The sequence below is a fragment of the Pavona decussata genome, unplaced genomic scaffold (assembly GCF_977016875.1).
Source record: "Pavona decussata unplaced genomic scaffold, jaPavDecu1.1 SCAFFOLD_468, whole genome shotgun sequence".
Lineage (NCBI taxonomy): Eukaryota > Metazoa > Cnidaria > Anthozoa > Scleractinia > Agariciidae > Pavona > Pavona decussata.
This window is the reverse complement of record NW_028145806.1, coordinates 2188924-2210428: the sequence shown is the minus strand read 5'-3', so window position 1 is coordinate 2210428 and position 21505 is coordinate 2188924. Positions and strand designations below refer to the sequence as shown.

The 21505-nt window shown below is 36.9% G+C and overlaps 1 protein-coding gene across 1 annotated transcript; it reads left to right on the top strand.

Annotated features, from left to right (window-relative positions):
- The first annotated feature begins 409 nt into the window (after nt 1-409).
- LOC146450431 (60S ribosomal export protein NMD3-like) lies at nt 410-20980 on the top strand. The gene is made up of 16 exons (XM_085100405.1): nt 410-472; nt 567-701; nt 4558-4651; nt 9882-9962; nt 11922-12050; nt 12249-12339; nt 13057-13135; nt 13744-13840; nt 14366-14418; nt 15632-15696; nt 15834-15979; nt 17735-17850; nt 18196-18268; nt 18568-18680; nt 19266-19336; nt 20108-20980. Exons 1-16 carry the CDS (start codon nt 429-431, stop codon nt 20230-20232), a joined length of 1512 nt encoding a protein of 503 aa, XP_084956531.1. The 5' UTR covers nt 410-428; the 3' UTR covers nt 20233-20980.
- Nucleotides 20981-21505: the final 525 nt, after the last annotated feature.

The window sequence follows — 21505 nt, the reverse complement described above, 5'->3', positions numbered from 1 at the left end:
CGAGGGAGGCGCTTATTCGGGGGCGGCGCTTATTCGAGTAAATACGGTATCCGCATTATTCCTCATTATGTTTTTGTTGTAAAATAGCCGTGTGAACAGGCTCCCGAGTTGGGGGGGGGGGGGGTTAGGGCGAACAGAAAAATCGGCGAGCCGGGCGAGCGGAGCTGAGCGCGATTCTCCGAACTCGATTTTTGTCTTCGATTCTACGAAAATGTATATAACTGTCCTGAGAATTTTAGAAAATTTTTAAAGAATTTAAGCACCTTTTTGGAGAACTGAAATTCCAGAAAGAAAAAAGTCTAGCCCATTTTGGGGGAATTTTGTATCTTGAGCAAAGTCCTTCCCCACCCCACCCCGCTTTACTGACGACAACGACAGTTGTGCAATCCTACGTCCTACCCATAATTCCACTGAATCATCAAACCAAGATGGAGTACATGGAAGCAGTGCCGTCTTCAGAACCGCAAACAAGGTAAATAGAGAGCTTATTTCTAAGGATTTAATTTATTTTTGAAGTTTTAATGTTGGCTTGTACTTATTTGTGCATTTTTGTTTTGTATTTTCAGTCTGTGTTGCCAATGTGGGGTGCTTACTACTCCCAACCCGTCTAACATGTGCGTTGGATGTCTTCGTTCACAAGTTGATATCACAGAGGGAATTCCCAAACAAAGTAATTTAAATTTTTGCAAATCATGTGAAAGGTAAGATGTGAACTATATTTTACTAGGAACTTCTTTTTGAAATCAACTTAAAAAACCGTTAATGCTGTCGTTATTAGTTGGTGCATGCGTTGATGACATTTTTTGTGGTCGATGCACCTATCAAAGGGTCTGCATGTGTATATGTGTGTGTGTGGTGGGGGGGGGAAGCTTTGACGGTTGAGGTTATCAACGGGAAATTTCATGCGATTAAAGTAGATGGAGAAACACTTTAAAAGAAATATTAACACAAGAACTACCATAAATTCTAACTTGTAACCTTTAATTTGCATTTAATTATGGGGACAGGCTAGGATGATGCTGGAACGTCATGTTCTTGAGTTAAAATTTCTTCCATTAGTTTGAAGTTAATATTAACTTGTTTTTTTTTAGTCTGAAACATGTTATCAATGTAAAAAATCAGGAGTAGCTAGGGAATACCGTGCCACTCCAAAAGTGACCCTGAAATGAGTGGCTACCCAGCTACGCAGATACAAAGTGGTCAATACCACCCGTAGCCACTTTTCAAAATTGACCACTTTGTATCTGCATAGCCACATGGCCACTCTTTTACGGATTACTTTTGGAGTGGCAGGGTATTCCCTAGTTAAGCAGAAAGGAGTACTTCCGACACAGCGGCAAAATGAGTGCGCATGCTCGTCACGCGTGAGCAATCTTACTCAGCAAAATGGCAGCATTTTTAAAATTCCCATTGCTTGTTCTCATTTCGTGTGGTCAGTGGATAAGCCCAAATCAAAATAGATAAGGTTATCGCTTTCAGGAAAGGTTCCTTCGAACTTCCTCCATCACATATGTTATTCAACAAAAAAAACTATTGTGGTAACAGGTGTGAATTTGGTGGTTGAAGTGGAGAATTTGTAATGGATTCCACTTGAATCACAAATCTCCGGGGCATGCACACTCATTTTGCCGCTGTGTCAGTACACTGTACTTCCAGATTTAAATTAGTTGTGATCAGTGATTTTGTTACCTCTGCGTCCTGCGTCCCCGGTGCATAAAAGTCCTAAAAAAAAGACGCAAAAAAAATACACAGCATGCATCCTAAGGACACAACAAAGGCGAACATGATACTGTCAATCAAACAATGCCTTGTTCCTATAATTAATTTTAACACAAGTTACCTCTAAAGAAAAGTATTCATTTGGTTGGGTCTAAAATATATCAAGAAACAAACATTAAAATGAACATTACAGTTGTAAGTTTATTCAAAATTCAAAAATTTAGCAAAAAAAGAGAGACTGGCCCGCAGGTGGCGAGAGCTAATCTAGGCGGGCCAGACTTCCAACTGTTTAAGGATAAAATATAATTAATATTGTTACAGTTATTACAGTCAAAGACAGAACAAATAGAATTTAGGGGAGGTAAAGAAATCATGTGAAACACGAAAAACACAAGTAACGGAAAACAAAAGTTGAGGAGTTCTAATTGGCGAGACCTATTTTCTGCAGTAGTAATTTGCACAAAAAAATAAAGCTCTTTACTAGAGGGGGGTGAATAGCCCAATTGATCAGCAGATTCTGATAATTTTTTGCTTGGATTTCGGTTCCAGTACGATTTTTCAACGGATTTGCGGATCGTGCAATTGCAGCAGGGGGCGTTTTTAACCATTTTTTGGACCCGGATTTCGGATTTTTCTTGTCATGAAGTTCGGATCATGGATCTCAAAGACTGTTGTAAATGCTTTGTTTTTTTTTTAACTGATACCGGATGTCACACATTGGGAAATAGGAACACACACGCCAAGACCAGATATGACGTGTCGCCTTTGGGATGTGTTATTTTCGCGCTCTTTTTAAAGTAGGCTGTTGCATTTGCAAATATTTCTCCCTCCCTTGTCTGGGCAAAGGAAATGTCAAGAAAAAAGGCAAGACCTGAAGGGTCCTTGCAGTGCAATAATGAAGAGATAAGAGTAATGTAATGACTTGTGGCAACTAATTCAAAGATTTCATGGAGACGAATTTCCTGAGATGCGCTGGCACAGCTTTACTTTACGCTTGCTGTTCATACAGCAGGGTGTGAACAGGGTTTCTCCTTCAGCATCCAAAATTCAACCTTAACTCCAGCCAGGACAGGCTTCAAGAGGCAACACAAGACATACAAATAAGAAAGATTGTCGCCTTTTTGAGCTGAACTATAAGTCATTTTCTTTAGCCTCCGAGTTGTAACTTCTGAACGAACGTACAGTAGTTGAACTTCAAAGATGAAGCTTGTTCTTTTTTACTGAAAATGTATGTGAAAGTGATTGTTTTCAATGAAATAATACAAAACTATACACACATATACTATATATACAAATAAAAAAATTAAAAAAAAAAGAAGAAGAAAAGTACTTCTAGAAAAGGAAGTTTGGAGGTTAGCCCTATGCGAAAACGCCCTCAATAAAAAGAAAAACAAAAATAAGTATACATAAATCAAGATCTTTAGAGTCAAATATTTAAATACATAATTTTGAGCTTAGATTTAAAATGCTGAAAGCTATTAGCTTCCACTATATCACCCAGTAATTCATTCCATAGTTTGACAGTTCTAACAAAAAAAGAATGTTTATAACAATTGAGTCGTGCTGGTTTGACATAGAGCTTGTATTGATGATTTGCCCTTGTAGACCGAGTTGTGGCGAAATAAAAAAAGTCTTCAAATTTTAAATGATAAAATCCAAAAACTATCTTATAGCATTCAATTAAAGATAAATAAGTTCTACGGTCGGAAAGACCGTTGGTTAATGGCAAAATAAACGAATTGAAATTAGCTCTTCTTTTGGGTTTCTGGTGAAATGTATGTTGTATATTTAACTACAAACTGTACTTTCTTACTAGCTTTGTATTATTAAGAGATCAAGCACTTTTGTTGACAAAACCATTGGTTTTGGTCTGGGACTCATTTCTTTTCATGGGATGACTGAGTACCAGGGACTCACTATGATACTTTCTAACAAAATCACTGTGTAATGTCAGTAAATTAAGACAAAAAGTCCATAATGTTTAGTATACTGTATTTGAAAACATAGAAACTGGTTTAGTACTAGTTAAAATGATTGTTTGAGAACCAGGTGTCCAGGATGAGCCGCTGAAATAGTGATATTTGAACCATTTGACAGCTAATGCTTTTTTTGACGTTTGACACTAAAACTTGCCTTTTTTATGGTTGACGGTTAAATTTTAGGCTGTTTGTGGCTAATGTGGACAAGGGGTGGGGATCTGACCACAAAATAAAATTTCCAGTCAAATCCGCAAGGGTGGGAAAAAATGTTTTTATTAAATGTATCTAAGAAGGGGTGGAAAAGTGCAGAAAAGTTCCAACTAACAAGTAATTTTAACATACCCTACATTTATTATAGTTGCAAAAAGAAAACCTGAAAAAAAATCAGGCTTGAACAGGATTCAAACCCATGACCTCTGTGATACCAGTGCAGTGCTTTACCAATTGCGCTATTAAGCTAACTGGCAGCAGGTCATATTGTGAATTCATAATGTGCCCATAGAGGTGATGAGATGAAAGGGAATATACGAAAATTCATACATTTGAACTGCAGAAGAAAGAATGAGTACAGTGTAAGTAAATGATCATTGCAGCTCCCAGTTGGCTTGATAGCTCATATTCATACTCTCTCCAGTGTTCTCCTTTTATTTCTTATGATACCAGGTGGGAGAATTAAATTGTTTAAGCATCAAGACATTTTGTATTTGGTGATCATTTACTTTATTCTTATGGTCTGTATGTTTGATTACATGTACATGTTAGTTGTCATAATTATTGTAAAGAGAAGTTAGACACTGATCACTGTTGGGGCATAAAGAGTTGACTAATACTCGGTCAAATGGTGTTGGTTTTATATCAGGTACCTCCAGCCACCAAACCAATGGATAGCATGTGCTCTGGAATCCAGAGAGCTTTTAGCACTGTGCTTGAAAAAGTTGAAAGGATTGAACAAGGTGCTGGTATTATTTTTGGTGGATGATTTTTTAAATGCCTGTGTGTAACAATAATTGTTACACAATTGTCAATTTGTACCCTTTAGCAGGGCTTTAACCATTCACTTGAAATCAGGTGTTAAAAATGTGTCGTGAGTTTACCTACAGTGGTGTTTAGTTTGTATTCCTTGAGTTCTGATTTTAATAATTATTATTGTCATACATCAGGTAATACATCAGCATAATCCCAGTCAAGTCTGTGATTGTAAACTCGTGAATGCATGCATGTGCAATGAACAAGTTATAGACAAAATAGTGATGGTGGGGTTTACACTTGGTTGGTTGGTTTTGGTTAGTGGGTTGTTAACTTTCAGTCATGGGCAGTGAATGAGTGATCGTAATGTAGCAGAATTTTACTCTGACGGTGATCGAAATTAGCAAATTTGTGTTTTTTGGAAGGGAAACACCTCTTGGAAGCGGTGAATCGAAATGTAAACTTCTAAGGGATGCTGGACAGTTTCAACAGCCTGGAAATCGAGCATTAATGGCAAACAAATTTTTGTTCAATTTGTGGTTTTATTAGCCCTATGAGCGGGCAGATCTCAAATCAACTTTTAATCTTTGGAGTTTTTTGGTAATAATTATTCTAGTATTTCTTGGAATACAACACACAAATAATTACAGGTTTGATTGTGAGTTTGTACTAAAATACTTTTTTAATACATGTAGACAGACCGTTTTTTCGTATTCCGGGTTTTTGCAAAATGTTTGAAAAACGTGCTTGGATAAGTTCACTTCAAAATTGACTTCAAATCCCTTGGGTTTGGCTCGCCTCTCAGCGAAGTTATATGCTTTCGTTTCTCAGGTCTGTAAAAAGACCTATGTAAATAAATTTTTCCTTAGAAAGCATTTGATCTGGTTTTTTATTTTTATTGTTGGAACGTGAGAACTGCGTGATGTTCCTAGTTCAGTTTTGAAAGAACTGCAGTGTTTTGAATTCAATTAGTGGAAAAAAATAGAAATTTTTTCATTTAATCTGAGCAAAGTTATGTTTTTTCGTTTTTCTACAAAGTGCGGTGTATTAAATTCAATTAGTGAAGTGTCGGCATGAACTTTGAATAAAAAAACACGTGAAAATTTTTAATTGGCGCATCAGAATAACCTTATTAAATGTGTAGGGAATAAGTTTACAATCATTTTAGTATAAGAATGGTTATTGTTCATTAAAATTGGACAAAGATATAATTTTTAGTTTTCAAGGTAGTGTTGTGTCTTAATTTCAATTACTGAGGTGTCATCTGTATTCACAAGCTGGCTCACTGTCACAGGAACCTTTGATTTTTGTAATTGGTGAGCAACAATATTATTATTGGCTATGACTAAAATCCAATGGGTTATGTGCGACTTGACCAAGCAAAATCCAAGATATTTTAAAGCACGAGTCATGCAATATAGAAGTGTTCATTTGTAAAGTGAAAAAGATGTCAAGAAGGGGTTGAAAATTAATCAACAACTCTTGAGTGCCCACTAAAGTGCTTTTTATTGCTATAATTATTTCAGTATCCTGTTCCCTATCTGTTGTTAGGATTAGTGAAATGCTATTATATAAATATAGTTATAGTGAGTTTGTAAGCGGTACTTATGTCAAGAAGTAATACAGCTGAGCTCCTGTTAAGTGGCCACTCCCTATTGAGTAGCCAGTTGTCACAGTAAGTGCAAAGAGAACTGCACAGTTATGTGGCCACCTCCATTATGCCGGTATGGAACTCATTGGTTGTCCCAATGTTGGTTTTCCTAAATGTTTATCCTAAGCATAATGCTTGGTTGTAAAGTCTTTATGGAATAGTTTTTTGGTACGAATGGGCTGCCCACCTTCTCCAAACATGAATGCGCTAGAATTTTACAAGCCTGTTCTTTGACTGACTCAGGCAACTTTTGAGATTATGCTTGAGGACTCTATTGACTTCCGCTGTCATATTATTGGACATGTTCAATCATCTAATACTATTTACATGTACATGTAATATTAATACAGTTGTACAAGGTTCTTGTTAAATCAGATTCACACCATCAAGGAAAATGTAAGTGCTTTGAACAGCAACGGCTATGATGTCAAAGTCAAATTAGATGAACTCAAACAGTATTGACCAAGGATTTGCCTTGAAATAACAGGCATACCTATTGTACCTGATGACAATCCGGTCTTACTGGTGCAAGAAATGTCAGCGATCATGGGCGTTAATCTTGACAAAGAAGATATTTTGATTGCACACCGTTTCCCACCAAAAAAAAGTGAAGGATCGACTTATTGTGAAGTTTACTCAACGAGAGAAAAGGGATGAAATTTATAGGAATAGGAAACAACTAAAATCTAAGAGAACCAAAGATCTGCCATCTGTCGCCCAGTGAAAGTCTCACGACTTACCGAAAGCTACTATTAGGCCGTGTGTTGGAGTTCAAGCGCAAGCATAATTTCATGTTTGTCTGGACAGCTAACGACAAGATCTTGTTCAAGAAAATGGAGAACTTGACTACAAAATGCTTTGTAACTCATGAGGAATTTGAAGAGTTTAAATCCATTTTATTTTACCACTAATATCACTATTGTTATGTACACAAAGCAACTTGTATGTCAGTGCAGAGAAACGTACGGCCACCGTGGACAATATGACACACAAGTTCAACCAGCCCAACCTGTCACCTGGAAGGCGAATAGACATATGCAAAGAGTCTAGTTTGATTCCTAGGAAAGTTACCCGCTGTGTCGGAGAAACAACTTTTTTCTGACTGTTGTTAAACCCAAGGGAATGTAATAGGCTGATAAGAGTGGCGAGACTGTTTTGACACTTGGCGTGGGTGCGGTCGATGATAAGAAAATCGTCTAGATAATTGACATTAGCTGTGAAATCACGTCAAGACATCATGTGAACAAAAGCATTTGAGAGACGATTAAAAATGGCCAGAGCACATGAAAGACCAAAACATAGGTGGTTATCCACGAAATACTCATAGCGAGAAGGGTCGAGTTCTCCAAACATCCAGTGAAATCCTTGCAGCTCATGATGTGGAGGACAAGCAGGCACCCAACACCAGGCAGACTTGATTTCAATGATAGCGTAGAAACAATGACATGAGGAAAAGGACGCTGCAGTGTCAATTGAATTCATCCAAAAAGACTCCAAATCATTAATAATGATCATTTAGACAAAAACCATGAGGGCGGCTGCAATCCATGAATGGGCGAGATTCGCCCAGGTTCTTGTTAGGAACACGGCCAATAGAATGAATGCACCGGGGCTTAGTAGCATATCGGGAAATGCGACCTAAATCTAGTTCCTTGAGAAATATGCCGTCCATATTGGGCTTAAACTCAGGACAAGTAACACCAGCATAAGTATCGTTATTGTAGCTGTCAACCTGAGAGGAGTCAGATTCTGTAATAAGCTTGAAACCATTTCGAAGGCCATCAAGAATAAATTCTCTGTCCGGGTCATGCAAAAGTTCTTTTTCCCAAGCGGGGATAAGATAGCAAAAGAGGCGTCTTCAAGCAGAGAAGAATCATGATCATTAACTGTGCTTGTAGGGAGTCATTTGTCCGATATTTTGCTAGAGCTAGCAACGCTAGTGCAAAACCAAAAAGACTGCGTGTTGGGGCAACCGTTAGGACTAAAATTCCAACAAAAAACAAATCTCCTTGTTCATAGAAATGCGACCATCATTAGCGCGGGAGAGGGAAGATGGCGTCAGGCATAATGCGACTGCTGCATTGAAATACTGGGCGCTAAGGTGGTCTACTGTACGTTACTTCCCCAGCTAAAGTCATCCGGTGATTTGGTGGCACAGTAATCTTGATCAAAGGCTAGGATGGCACGTGTTTGAAATCTAGTTCCCTTGATGGCCAAGAACTTTAGGTAACCGATGTAATCCATGGCTTGGAGGGATTGTTGGACATAATAGACTCAAGGATCTTAAAGTTTCCTAGCACAATTAATTGCACAAAAGTCAGCTTTAGATGCTTCCTATCAGGGCCAAAAATGAGATCGTAAGGTAACAGTGGCCATTTGAAGAACTCGAGACCATTGTTGTATAGTTGCTTGTTCGGCTGCCTTTGAATGGTAAAACTTGGCCTCGATTTTAGCGAGCTCATCGTCCAGTTTAAAAGGGGGAAGCGATAAAAGATGTGAGACCTCCGTCAAAGGAGAAACCACTCGGGAAACCAGAGTGGTCATGGAGACGGTGGAGGGTGTCTGCTTCAGGAGAGTAGCAATAACTTGGTGTAAAATAATTTCCTGCCCAACAACAAGCTTCATGTTCGCAAAATCCTGCTCGGTAACTCTGGTGAGAACAGATTCCGAGGTGATGTGGTGCTTGGCCAAAACTTTCATTAGACCTTCAGGGAGGTTATGTTCATGGCAAAACTGAGTCAACCTAGTAGTGTCATTTTTCGTAGGGGAAGACTTTTTCCCACAGCGCTTAGGGATGGGGTTAAAAGACAAAGGCGCATTGTAGGTCGAAGGTGAGCTAACAGTGATGTAGCAGATAACGAAACTAGCACATGTGGTCAGGGGTACAGTTAATGGACAACTAGGGATACTACATATTAGATTGCCATTGGTGGGTGTCCAATACGCAACATTTCCTGAAAACACTTTTTTTCCCTTACTGATGTATTTTCCTCTCCCAAACCTAATTTGATTAGCAAAGGTCTCCAATCAGTTTTATAAACTCTACTGCCCCCCATTTTTGTAACCGCACAAAGGTAGTGGCCAACAGAAAAGCCTCGCTTCTTTGGCCACTACGCACTTCTTCCCTTAAGAAACTAAAACCACTTAAATATAATGCTCTGCATGTTTAATTTTTACCACAAAAATATATTGTTTTCGAATAGGTGTGAATAAAAAATTGAATTAAACTGAATTGTTAAGTTGAGGCCTAATTATCACAGGAATTACAGGATTTTCTTGAGAGGAATTGTGTGACTTTTAAAGGACAATTATCTAATGTATGAAACTTTCAGTTTTTTGAATAACAGGTTGTATTACGTGGGACAGTTGTCAATATAGCCTCCAAGCTTGTTTGTATTCAGATAAATATTTATATGATCTACAGCACCTTATGCTAATTTCCAATGGACCTTTGTTTAAACAGCAACCAACCGCCCTGTGGATTAAGCAACTATCTTTATAGAGATTTTACTGTAGCTGCATGATTACATGTACATATATAATTTGCATAATTCAATGCATTTTAGGTTCGCCTGGTTGATGCTGGATTTGTATGGACAGAACCTCACTCCAAGAGAATCAAAGTCAAATTGACTATACAGAAAGAGGTTTGGCCTTCCTGTGGTATTTTGTTTTGTTCCCTATCATTTTTGACATGTTAGCAATGACATTTAATAGATTTTAATAGATTTAACAGATTGCATGACAAGTCAAAAAACTCCACATTGGCAGATACCCAGGCAATATGCTATAATTTATTTCCTATCAATGAAAATAAATATTTGGAAGCCATGTCCTGTTGAGCAAGGAAATAGTATTATTTCCAGCACTGTAGTAAATAAACCATTTTTTCTGCCATACATGTACCTCTATGTTCTACAACAGAGGCCAGTCTGACACAATCTGATCTAGAGAAAGTAAATCTTTGCAAAAACCCAGATTAAGTTTATTGTCACTACAGTGGAAATCCAACAAATGTAGTTATAATTTTAAAAGAGAAAATACAAGACATTAAGTTACATGTATTGCAAAACAAATTTGGTCCTGTTAGTGTCCATTTTGTTTACATGCATCAGCATGTTCCCTACAGTTTGAGCTCTAATTCAGATATGGAGCTCTATAAATACAGTCGACTCCCGATAACTCGAATCCCTCAAGGGAAATTGAAAATGGTTCGAGTTATCGGGAGTTCGAGTTATCGAGGGTAAAATTACATGGAAAATGACCTGAAAGGAAAGGAAAATTGGTTCGAGTTAGCGGGAGGTTCGAGTTAGCGAGGGTTCGAGTTATCGGGAGTCGACTGTAGTGCCATGGACAAAACAATTCCGGATTAAGTTTGTTTCAAATAATTCTCACAGAACATCAGGCAATTCAACAAAAAAAAGTAATTCAGACAGTTTAAAAGTGAAAGCAATACATTCTTTGTACGTTTGACAGTATGCTTTTAAAAAGAGGATTTAAACAATCCCTCCTTCAAACAAAGATGCCAGACGAATAAACTTTGCCCCACAATGGCTGGAGAAATTAAAGCAGAGGCAAGCCATTCTTTCTAAGGGTGCCAACTGCCATTTTACAGCTGATAAAATAAGAGATGGATAAAAACACTACATTTGTGGAATATTCAAGACAGTGTACTATGGCCCAAGATATTTTTTTGAAGATCAGAAAGCTGCTCTTGATCAGCTATGTTTCAACTACAAAGCCTTCCATGGCTGGTATGCTCATTTGAGAGAGCAATAGGCCATCACTTTCACCTTCGCTGGGCAAAGACCATGTGGCAAAACAGGTTTCCAGATGGCAAACTGTTTTGAAAGCCTTAGGGTATTTTTTATAAACTTACTTTTACTACTTTTTCTGCCCCCAAGTCTCAAGAAAAAAAGGAAAACAATAAATTTATATACCAAAGAATAACCTGTGTGTTCCATGGCATGGTACATGGTTTCAGTTCTAGAAAACATGTTATTTTGATGTTAACATCATCACTATATTTAGAAGTACTGAACAACAGAAGTTTTGTATTTCTTTTCCCGAAAATGAAATTCCATGTTTGGAATTTCATTTTTTTTAAAAATAAATATCATTTAATAACATTATTATTTCTGTTTCCCCAAGGAGGGAAATGGGCCAGGAACACAACACCAACAGAATATTATATACTGTTTTGACAAGATTTTTGAAAATATCCATCCTGAATTGTTTTGTCCAAGGAACTGTGAAAGTTGGCATATAGAGCGTTTTCATTCACCTGACTACTGGCCATATTGGTTTACTGAAACAAAAGAGAGTATTTGCATAAAAAGAGAGTTCAATTCCCTGAGGTTTAGTTTGGGGCACCAACATGGCCGCCATTTCTTCGTTTTGGGACACCAACATGGCCGCCGTGACCTCATGTGAAAACACTCTATTAAAGTGGAATAAGCATGTTGATTCGCAGTTTTGATTCACCCTTCAAATACATTCCAAACCTCTGTCCCTCAAGACAAATGCTTTAATTGACATAATTTTTGTGTGATTGAGGTAGAAGCTATAATTGCTCATTTAATTAATATACCAAGTGTGATTTTTAGGTGGTAAATTCTACAATATTACAGCAAGTTTTTGTGGTGGAATTTGTTGTACAAAATCAGATGTGTGATGCATGCCATCGGCAGGCTGCACAGGATTACTGGAAAGCAGTTGTTCAAGTCAGACAAAAGGTACTGTCCAATACATTCTTTCATACATAATGCCTCGACCACACAGCAAAGACTTGAGATGATTTCTTAATGTTTGTTCACTTTTAAAGTGAATTTAGTGTGTTTCCCTGATCTTGTCTTGATGCTTATTTTTCTCTCCAGTATATCATATCAGTAATAGTAACTTGTGGTTGTTTCATTTGACCATCTTACATTTAGACATCCCACAAGAAGACATTCTTCTACCTTGAACAGCTGATCCTAAGGCACAGTGCACATCAAAATACTGTTAAAGTTAAACAAGAATCAGGTAATTAAGCTGATCAACTCCATTTTGAAAAAAGACGTAGTCATTTCTAATCAATGGCAGAACATTTAGTGTTCTATCCACCAGCGCTTAATTTTTTTCTTAAACAAAAATTAATACTTAAAAGAGATGTATTTCCTTACTACAAAACACTAGTTGGGTAGCTTTGAAACTTCTATCAACTGTTTGATCAAGCCTGATACACACAACCCTGCATGCCCTTCACATTGTAATTATTGATATCTTTTGCATTTGATTACAATATATAGCCTTGATGTTCACATACCCTGGCTTGGTCATTTGTCAGTTTTATAATGTTAATCATTCAGAAAAAAGGCATGCAATAAAAGAATCTAATATAAGTATCAACAGGTTTTGGCTGAAAGTACATGACTAACTTTGCACTGAAAACACAAAATGTTGAAAATGTTAAGAAGAAAGCGAGAAGTTATCTTATTTCTCTTTGTTTCAAAATTAAACATTTTTAAAAAATAGAATGTTGCAGATACATCTTGCAAGTCTATCAATTTTACATGGTTTAAGGCATATGACTGTATTAATTGATAGAGAATGATACCCAATTTCTGTTAATTTTGTATGCAGGCTTGAAACATTGCCCACAATATTTAATGAAGTAGAATGCCATTAATAATTCATGTGTAATTGCTAATTTATTTTTATTAATATGTATTTCTGTATTGTTTTTAAATTGTGACATAGATGGTGTGGATTTTTTCTATGCATCCAGAGCTGATGCTCGAAAGTTTGTTGAATTTCTGCAGTCAGTTGTCCCATGTAGGTAAGTTACAAATAATAGATTATAAATTACAGTAGAATAATAAATATTGAAGGGGCCCAGTGTCTGGAAAAGCTCGAGGTGACTTTAAATAGGGAAATTTTGAAGTAGACAGCATACAATTCCTTCCCAGTACTGTAATTTTCACACTTCAATGCAATATTTAATTCTCCCAGGAAAACTAATTAATTTGTGGCAAATTATATTTACTTATTTAACCGACCAATGCCAGAAGAGATTCCAAGCATGGTACAAGACTGGAAGGTTTGGAGAAAGCTTGTGACTGACTGCAGTGCAGTTGGCTGCTGCTGCTGATGATAGTGATGATGATGATGATGTTCTATTGATGATTTAAAAATAACTGTGTTTAATAAAACTGGGAACTCAAGATAAAAATTAAATTCAAATCTCAATGCAGAAATCATTATACTTATAACTTTAACCTTGCACCCCTGAAGCACACTGGCCACTGTCATTGTAATAATCTGATTAATTATTTCAAGGGATCAATATATTTTAACTTCAAGATTTTATTGGGTCACATGAAACCATGACAGTTACCCAAAAATGTTTTAGAATCTGATAATTTATTTTGATATTTGTTGTATCAGGTACAAGACATCTGAAAAACTGATTTCACATGATATACACAACAACACTTACAACTACAAGTACACTTTCTCTGTGGAAATTGTTCCTGTCTGTCGGGTAGGTTTATCCTTTACCTCATTTGTCTCTTACAAGGTAACAACAACAAAACTTGATGATGATAATAATAATAATAATAATAATAATAATAATAATAATAATAATAATAATAATAATAACAACAACAACAACAACAATTATAATAATAATAATAATTTAATAATTTATATAGTGCTATTTACAATCAATGATCAGTACGTAGCATTTTACAGGAATAATAAAATTAAATTTTACATTGCAACACACTAGATAAATTTGTATGGAAATTCTCCCACCCCATGTACATTTGTAGCTGTCTAATCGAGACTAATTGACTCCTGTAAGCAACCACCTCCCCTAAGCAACCACTGCATCTTGGTGTTTTGGGTGGTCGCTTACAGGAGGTTTGACTGTGTTCTAGGTCCAAGATGCACAACTAGGTTAATGTTTCCTTGATAAACTAGCCCAATTGCTGTATAAACTTAACATAACTGTTTCCCTCAGGAATGGCAATAAAGTATTAAGTCTAGTGTTTTTGTCTTTTAGGAAGAGATTATTTGTTTGCCATTAAAAGTTTCAAGATCTCTAGGAAATATCAGGTATAGATTGCCTGGCTGTTCATAACATTTATTGTTATTCTAGTTAATTGCCAAATAGTATTTTACAAGAGCAGTGATGAAAATCTTGAGATTGCTCCAATAATGGTAAATTTTAATGACATAGTCCAGTTCACAGTGAAGAAAACAATGAAACACTTCATGAAAGAGTAATGTGTATAGTGTGATTGTGTGGGTTAGAGGAGTTCTCAAATTGCACAAAGCTGTTGCTGGTGACATTGATTCCAATTTTGATTCAGTATGAGCAGAAGTTACAGTCACAGTAGACAGTGTGTTGTCAGTTGTTTGTTTTCAATGTGTCTTATGTTATTGAGGCTGTGTCATCAAATGGTGACAGATAAAGATCTGAGTATATAAGATAGTTCAACTATGCCCCTAGCTCTTGTGATGTGGGTACAAGTGCTGAACAGTTTGAACTCTAGCAACTAGGACTGACATTGGGTTACAGCAAAAAATAAATTAATAAATAAATAAATAACAGTTCATGGGCTTATATTCTTTAAAAGTTGCTCACAAAATTGTCTTTTGTCGTTTCACAGTAATTTTGAGAAAATACATGTTGCCTTTGAGGCTCTAAGACATGTTTTGACAGACATGTCATTTGTGTTATCTTCAGTTCTTTACGTGTAAAGTGTTACATTTGAAATGGTTTAAAGAACTGAAGATGACACAAGTGTCTGTTGAATTATGTTTATTCTGCAATATAACCTTTTTCGTTTATTGTTATAACCAAAGAGCACCAATGCATAGTTTTTAATGCTGCAACAAGAAAAATTAGTTTGTTGTTTGTTTGACTTTGACTATTTTAGTTTTGTGCTAATGTAGTTATAGGGTTGTCATGGTTGGGAAAAAGTCAGGGAAAAACAGAACTCTTTCAAGGTCAGGAGAAAAGTCAGAGAATTCTGTATCAAGTCAGGAGAATACTAAATTCTACCTCAAAGTCAGTGAGTAGTCAGGGAATTTATTTTTTGGCCAGCCACAAGGCTTGGGAAAGGGTTTCCTTGTCAGAAAAGGTAATGTTGTTTCAAAATGCATTAACAAAGGAATTGATATTCTGTGGCTTCATTGGCAAAAGAAATTGTCTTCTATGGACCTTGAAAACTGGGTTATGATCAGTGAAAAGTTAGGGAATTTTTATTATCCTGATAAATGGCAACCCTGTAGTTAATTTGACTTTTTCTTGTTTGTTTTGTAGTCAAATTGTCATCTGCAGTCGAGTCAGCACAAATTTGCAGTTAATTAATCCAGTCACTTTGCAAAGTAAGTTTTATGACCAAGTCACCATATAATAATGTATTAACCTCCCTTTCATTCCTAACTGGCCACATTCAAGTACCAAGGAATTTGGTTCTATTGTATTTGGTTGATTGACGCTGTATTTTTTTTATCCATTTCAGCTGCAGATATAACAGCAGCAAACTACTGGCGTTTTCCATTTAAAAGTTTGTGCACATATAAAGAGTTGACTGAGTTCATGATTCTACAAATTGAACCAGTTGATTCACAAAACCAAAAGGCATCAAGCAGCAACCTAAGTCAAAAGGTATGTGAACTGATTAGATGAACATTTCTTATTGACAACTACTAAGCTATAACCCAACTAATGATTGTGTTTTACAACTGTGTTTTAAATACCGGTATTATGAAATTTGTGAACAAGTGAATCCTCCTGAGATAACTGAGCAAACTTCACGGATTAAAGCTCGATTAAAGTTGATCCTTTTTCTGTCATTTTTAATAACATGCAGACTCAGAAGTTCAAGATTCAACCATTCCATTTTCATAGTCTGCCATCAATCAGTTAAGCGGACCTCTTAGAAAACAAAGTTTGAGCCAAATGCCACATTCATACACTGTGATGGACAGATTTTGATCCGCTTTGTCAGTTTCTATATTTTTGCTCCATAAGTATGATTGACAGCAGTAAAACATGCATCATTGGTTGGGTTTTACATGTTATTGAGTGCAACTGTAGATCTAAACTTACTCTCCATGACATTTTTGTTCTGTTCTGTTTATTTAATTTTTTTGAAATGTTCACCAAGCTAAAATTGGTAGCAGAGTAAATCTCAACCTTGTTTTGGTTTTGAACTGACTCATTTAAAGTGTATATGACACAAAATCTTTTATTAGCTTATTAGGAAGAGCTTTCAAAATGATGAAGAATGGCATTTATTTTATTGCAATAGCATTCTTGGTTGCCGAGTTATTCAAGATTTAGGCTTATGCAAATTAGACAACTTGTGACGTCACAAGACTGACACAAAATGAAGGGAAATCACAAAATTTGGAATATCTACGCAAATACTACATCTTCAGGGTTGAAATTTTGCAGGGTTGATGTGCTGACAAAACTACACATTGTGATAGTGGCTATGATGTCACCATAGCAACGTACTCGTTACCAGACCTCTACCTTCCCAAAATGACAAATGCCTTATTTATTGCTCCACAGTCAAACAGAATTTCTTATACTTGTGCTGCGTAATGTCCATATTCCCTCACACCCACTGAATAAACATCAAGAGCACAAAGCGCTTCTTGGGAAGGGAAACTCTGATTTTATCCTTTGGATGGTAAGGGCCTGGAGCCCATTGTGTTGCCATGGAAATGTCATAGTGGATCATATCATGAAACTTTGTGATGAGTATAAATACTCTACAAAGTTTCAGTTCCATACAGAAAAAGGCTTAAGAGATATTCCATTTTTTGTGATTTCCCTTCATTTTGTGTCAGTCTTGTGACGTCACAAGTTGTCTAATTTGCATAAGCCTAAATCTTGAATAACTCGCCAACCAAGAATGCTATCGCAATAAAATAAATGCCATTCTTCATCATTTTGAAAGCTCTTCCTAATTAGCTAATAAAAGATTTTGTGTCATATACACTTTAAGAGTTGTCATGTTATTGGAAGGCAGTAGCTGATTCATAATTTTATGTAATATTGTGGCCTAAAGTAGACATTGTGGGGGAGGGATGGGGGCCATGACGAATATGTTTCAGAATTCAAGAAGTTTCTGGCATTTTTTATACAGACAAAATGGTTTGGTTCCAGGCCCCTAGATCTGAGAAAAATATCAAGTTCTTTCCTTTCACCTATCTATAACCGAGTTATACTGCTAACTTTAAAAAAAAATATAGAGATAAATTACTTTTGTGTTAAGTAGTGGAAATCTTGTAAAGGGAGTTTTTTTACTGTCCTGGCTCAAGTAACACAAAAGCTTGGAAGATATATCTCTCTTTTTGGTGCAGTTGTAAGTATTTGTTGTAAACATTTGTTTGTTAATTTCTTTCTCAGCATGTTTTGGCAGATGCGTGGGTTGTTCGTATGCAGGATCTTGGAGTGAACGACAGACAGTATCACTGCCGTACACATTTAGGTCACCTACTGAAGACTGGGGATACTGCGCTAGGGTATGAACACCCTGCCACAGCGATGGCATAATATTCAGTTGCTTTTTCTTTGATAAAATATGTAAAGAAAGAAAAGCAAAATACGTACACTTGTTGTTACTCTTCAGGAGGTATCTCCATGACTGGAACTTACTATCTCAGACATTGTAAACACAACTTATTTAAATTCAACAAAATCACTTGGTTTTTTCTTCTTCTCTCGTTATGATTATCAATTCTGTTTTTTGTTTGTTGTTGTTGTTGTTTTTCCATTGTATGGAACATAGCTTTTACCAGTGCCTGTCCATTTACAGCCTGGACACATTGTGTGGATTATTTATTTAAGTTCTATAATCTTCCTGTTAGGTTTGATTTCACCAGTTCAAACATTAATGATGAGAATTTGGGTAAAATGAACACTGAGAGAATCCCAGACGTGGTAAGTATATTTGTTGTTGTTTTTTTTTTTTAGTAGAAAATTGTAGATACTAGAAACACACTTAACCACCCCTTATACTTCCTGGAATCAAAGATGACTGGAACATCTTGTAAGTTGAGGTTTTAAATATATTTTTGGAACTTTTCTTTTGTTTCACAAGATTAGACTAGAATAGTCAACTATATTGTTTTCAATCACTGCAGTTGTAAAAGTTTTGCATTTATTTACCTCCGAAAGCATTGCATGCCATGTTAAGAAAACACTAAACAGTTGATCTGTTAAATTGACTGAACTTACAGATTTTGGTGAAGAAATCCTATGGTGACAAAAAGAAACGACAGAGAAGGAGAAACTGGAGGCTCAAAGGTCTTGAAAAGGAAATAACTGGAATTGATCAAGACAGCCTTGACAGGTAAAGTAGATCATCATCTCCAACTGAGACGGACAGTGTCAAACCTGTATATAACAGTGACCCTTGGGAAATGGCCAGGTGACCGTTATATACAGGGTGACTGCTATATACAGGTTTCCTTTTACTGGAAGTTAATGAATAATGTTTTTATGGGGAAATAATCACTCAATTTTCATTTGATTGACAATAACAATTAACAACAACGCAATAAATACGAGAAAATGGCCCCTAAAGTGTCCGTGGTGTACTTGTTGGGAGATGCAGTACACTTGAGTTTCTCCTAAGTTTCCTTGTAGGAAAGGCGTACCTGCTTCCTCAGGGGTCCGTGATTAATTTCTTTTAGGTGCGATTGTCACAGAAATTTTTTACATTATGTCGTTTTAAAATCCTTAACAGGTATAATTTTTTCGTGTTATGGGCCGTTGTCGTAAAATTGTACCCTCCAAAGCTGAACCCTTGCCGCCGGTAGGAAATCACTGATAGTCTTAGTTTGTCTGATAACTCTTGCGGTGACCTTGATTATTCCGGACACCACAAAAATCGAATCCAGTATTTGTTTGTAATCCAGCCGATGCAATTTTACAGGGACTACGATGCATTCTTGGGTGATTTGGAGGAGGACAAGACGTACAGGCAGAATATAAATATCTATGTGGGTAAGTCGTATGTCTTCATCTCATTTTTATTACGCTACTGACAACCAAAGGAAAATTGTATATCTATTGTCAGTTAGTACATACTCTTTGTTCATTTACAATGTACATCATTGCCCCGATGAACCCATCATTGAAGTTTGCAGTCGCAAACTCGCAAGATGCGATTCTTTTTTTGGAGTTGGTCGAGCTAACACAAAATCTTCTAACAGTTGCTTGCAAGCTGAAACTGTTAGTCGAAAACAAGTGTGTATTTTGAAAAATCATCATAGCTCACTAGCTTTTCGGGGAGTTCGAGTGAATGTAGTTGTAGCCTCCCACGCAGTCGTTTTTGGTAATATACGAGTCCCCTAAAACCGACTGCGTTGGAGGCTACTGTAGTTGCTACCGACGGCAAATCTCACCAGCTAGTATTTGCTCGTGGGGTAAAAAGTTACATGTAAGCTAGAACCAGCGTCTGATTTCATTTCCGTTGACTCGCCCTCGTCTGGTCTCTTGGCTATAGTGTCAAAACTGTGTTTGTTGTAGCTCCATATGACCACTGAGGAATGGCCAGTATCCCCATTTGCAACAGGTCAAATTCACTTATTCAGTTGTGTGTCCTCGTCGCCAGTTCTAATGCGTATAAGTACCTAGACATTCACCGAAAGGTTTGGTATAAAACTGATCAGCGCACCAGTTATCCTGCAACACGCTTAATAAAAAGATCGTGGCAGATTGTGAGGATTCCTTTCTACTCGAACCTATTTTGACCTTTTGCCGATTGCACTTCAGATCGTGATTACAAAGGAGCATCTCAAGATGACGATGATGAGGTCCCAAGGATTAGTCTCCAGGAGATGTTAGAGGACCTACACTTGGCGGAGCCTGATTCAGCAGCCGATATGATGACCGAATGATGCACCTTATTTAATTCCGTACGTCCTACAAAATAGGTACGATCCTTCAAGTGAAGGAATTCTATTCAGCAATTGACGTGAAGACCGAATAATGCACCTTCTTTGATGCCGTGTGGCGCAATTCAGACGACATACCAAAGTGTAACAGAGGTTTGAGGAAATTCATTCAGCATCCGGCATGAAGTTCTACATGATGACCGAAAAATGCGCTGAATTCAGTAATTCAAAAACTGGCATAGTTTGGATGTAACTGTTTGTGAGCAGACACACTGATCCAGTCTAAAGAGGACGAGTGGAATTCAGGACGCTTAGCAGAAAGAGCAGGTTTCATTTGTGGCAACTCCGTCAATTCGAAAGAGAAAGTAATTTTCAGGCAGTCGTCTGTGTAATCATAATTAAAAAAAAACTGTTTGTGTTTGTGGGATACACGATAACTCAGTGATACCTACCAACAGGTTTTCCCAAATGTGGAAAAAAAATCAATCAATCAATATTTATTTACACAGTTAAAAATTTATCAGGTCGATGCAATGTGTATGTAGAGCATAAGCCGAGTATTTTGGTGACTTTCGTTTGTTTATTTTTTGCTTCTATCGAGAGCATTTTATTTGATCTCGCACAGTTGAAGCGTATTGTACAAAGCCTACAAACGAACTATGAGCTGGTGCCAATTTAATAAAGATAACGGGTCCAAGAATCATTGTTAGAGATCTTTAATGATGATTTTTGAACTCGATTTTCAATTCTGCATTGACTTTCTTTTTTGTGTGTATTTCAAATCAACAGTCCAGCTTGTAATCTACAAGCGTAAACTTTTTTTTTTTGGGGGGGGGGGGGGGGGGTATACCGGTATGATGGCCTCGGTGTATTCATAGATATGCTTGTACATGAAATAATTGCAGACGTGTACTGCGCAGTTATGTTACACACGAACTTCTCAGTCATCCATTAATTACTTGGGGGGAGCGCCAAGTTATAAAATAGGATTTCTTCGTACGTGCCAAATCGCAGTGGTCTACTGCGCGTGCGCTACATGTTGGCCGAGTCTGCGAGTCTGCATGTATTCATCATGAGCCGCCATTACGGGACAAAAAACAAGGACGTAAAATTAACACAACGAATATCGTATTCTTAAAAAAAAACAGCTAGTATGTGTGTTGTCTGCTAACTCCTTCCATTGAACGAAACTAAGGGGCAACTTTCCTTTCAGGACGGATATTTTCCAAAAGTTCGACTTCAATTAACCTCAGACGATCTTGTGGCTCTTCTCGAT

Coding starts and splice junctions, on each gene's coding strand:
- LOC146450431 (XM_085100405.1), top strand. CDS start 429: ATGGAGTACATGGAAGCAGTGCCGTCTTCAGAACCGCAAACAAG. Junction 473..566: donor TCTTCAGAACCGCAAACAAG/GTAAATAGAGAG, acceptor TTGTATTTTCAG/TCTGTGTTGCCAATGTGGGG. Junction 12,340..13,056: donor TAAAGTTAAACAAGAATCAG/GTAATTAAGCTG, acceptor ATTGTGACATAG/ATGGTGTGGATTTTTTCTAT.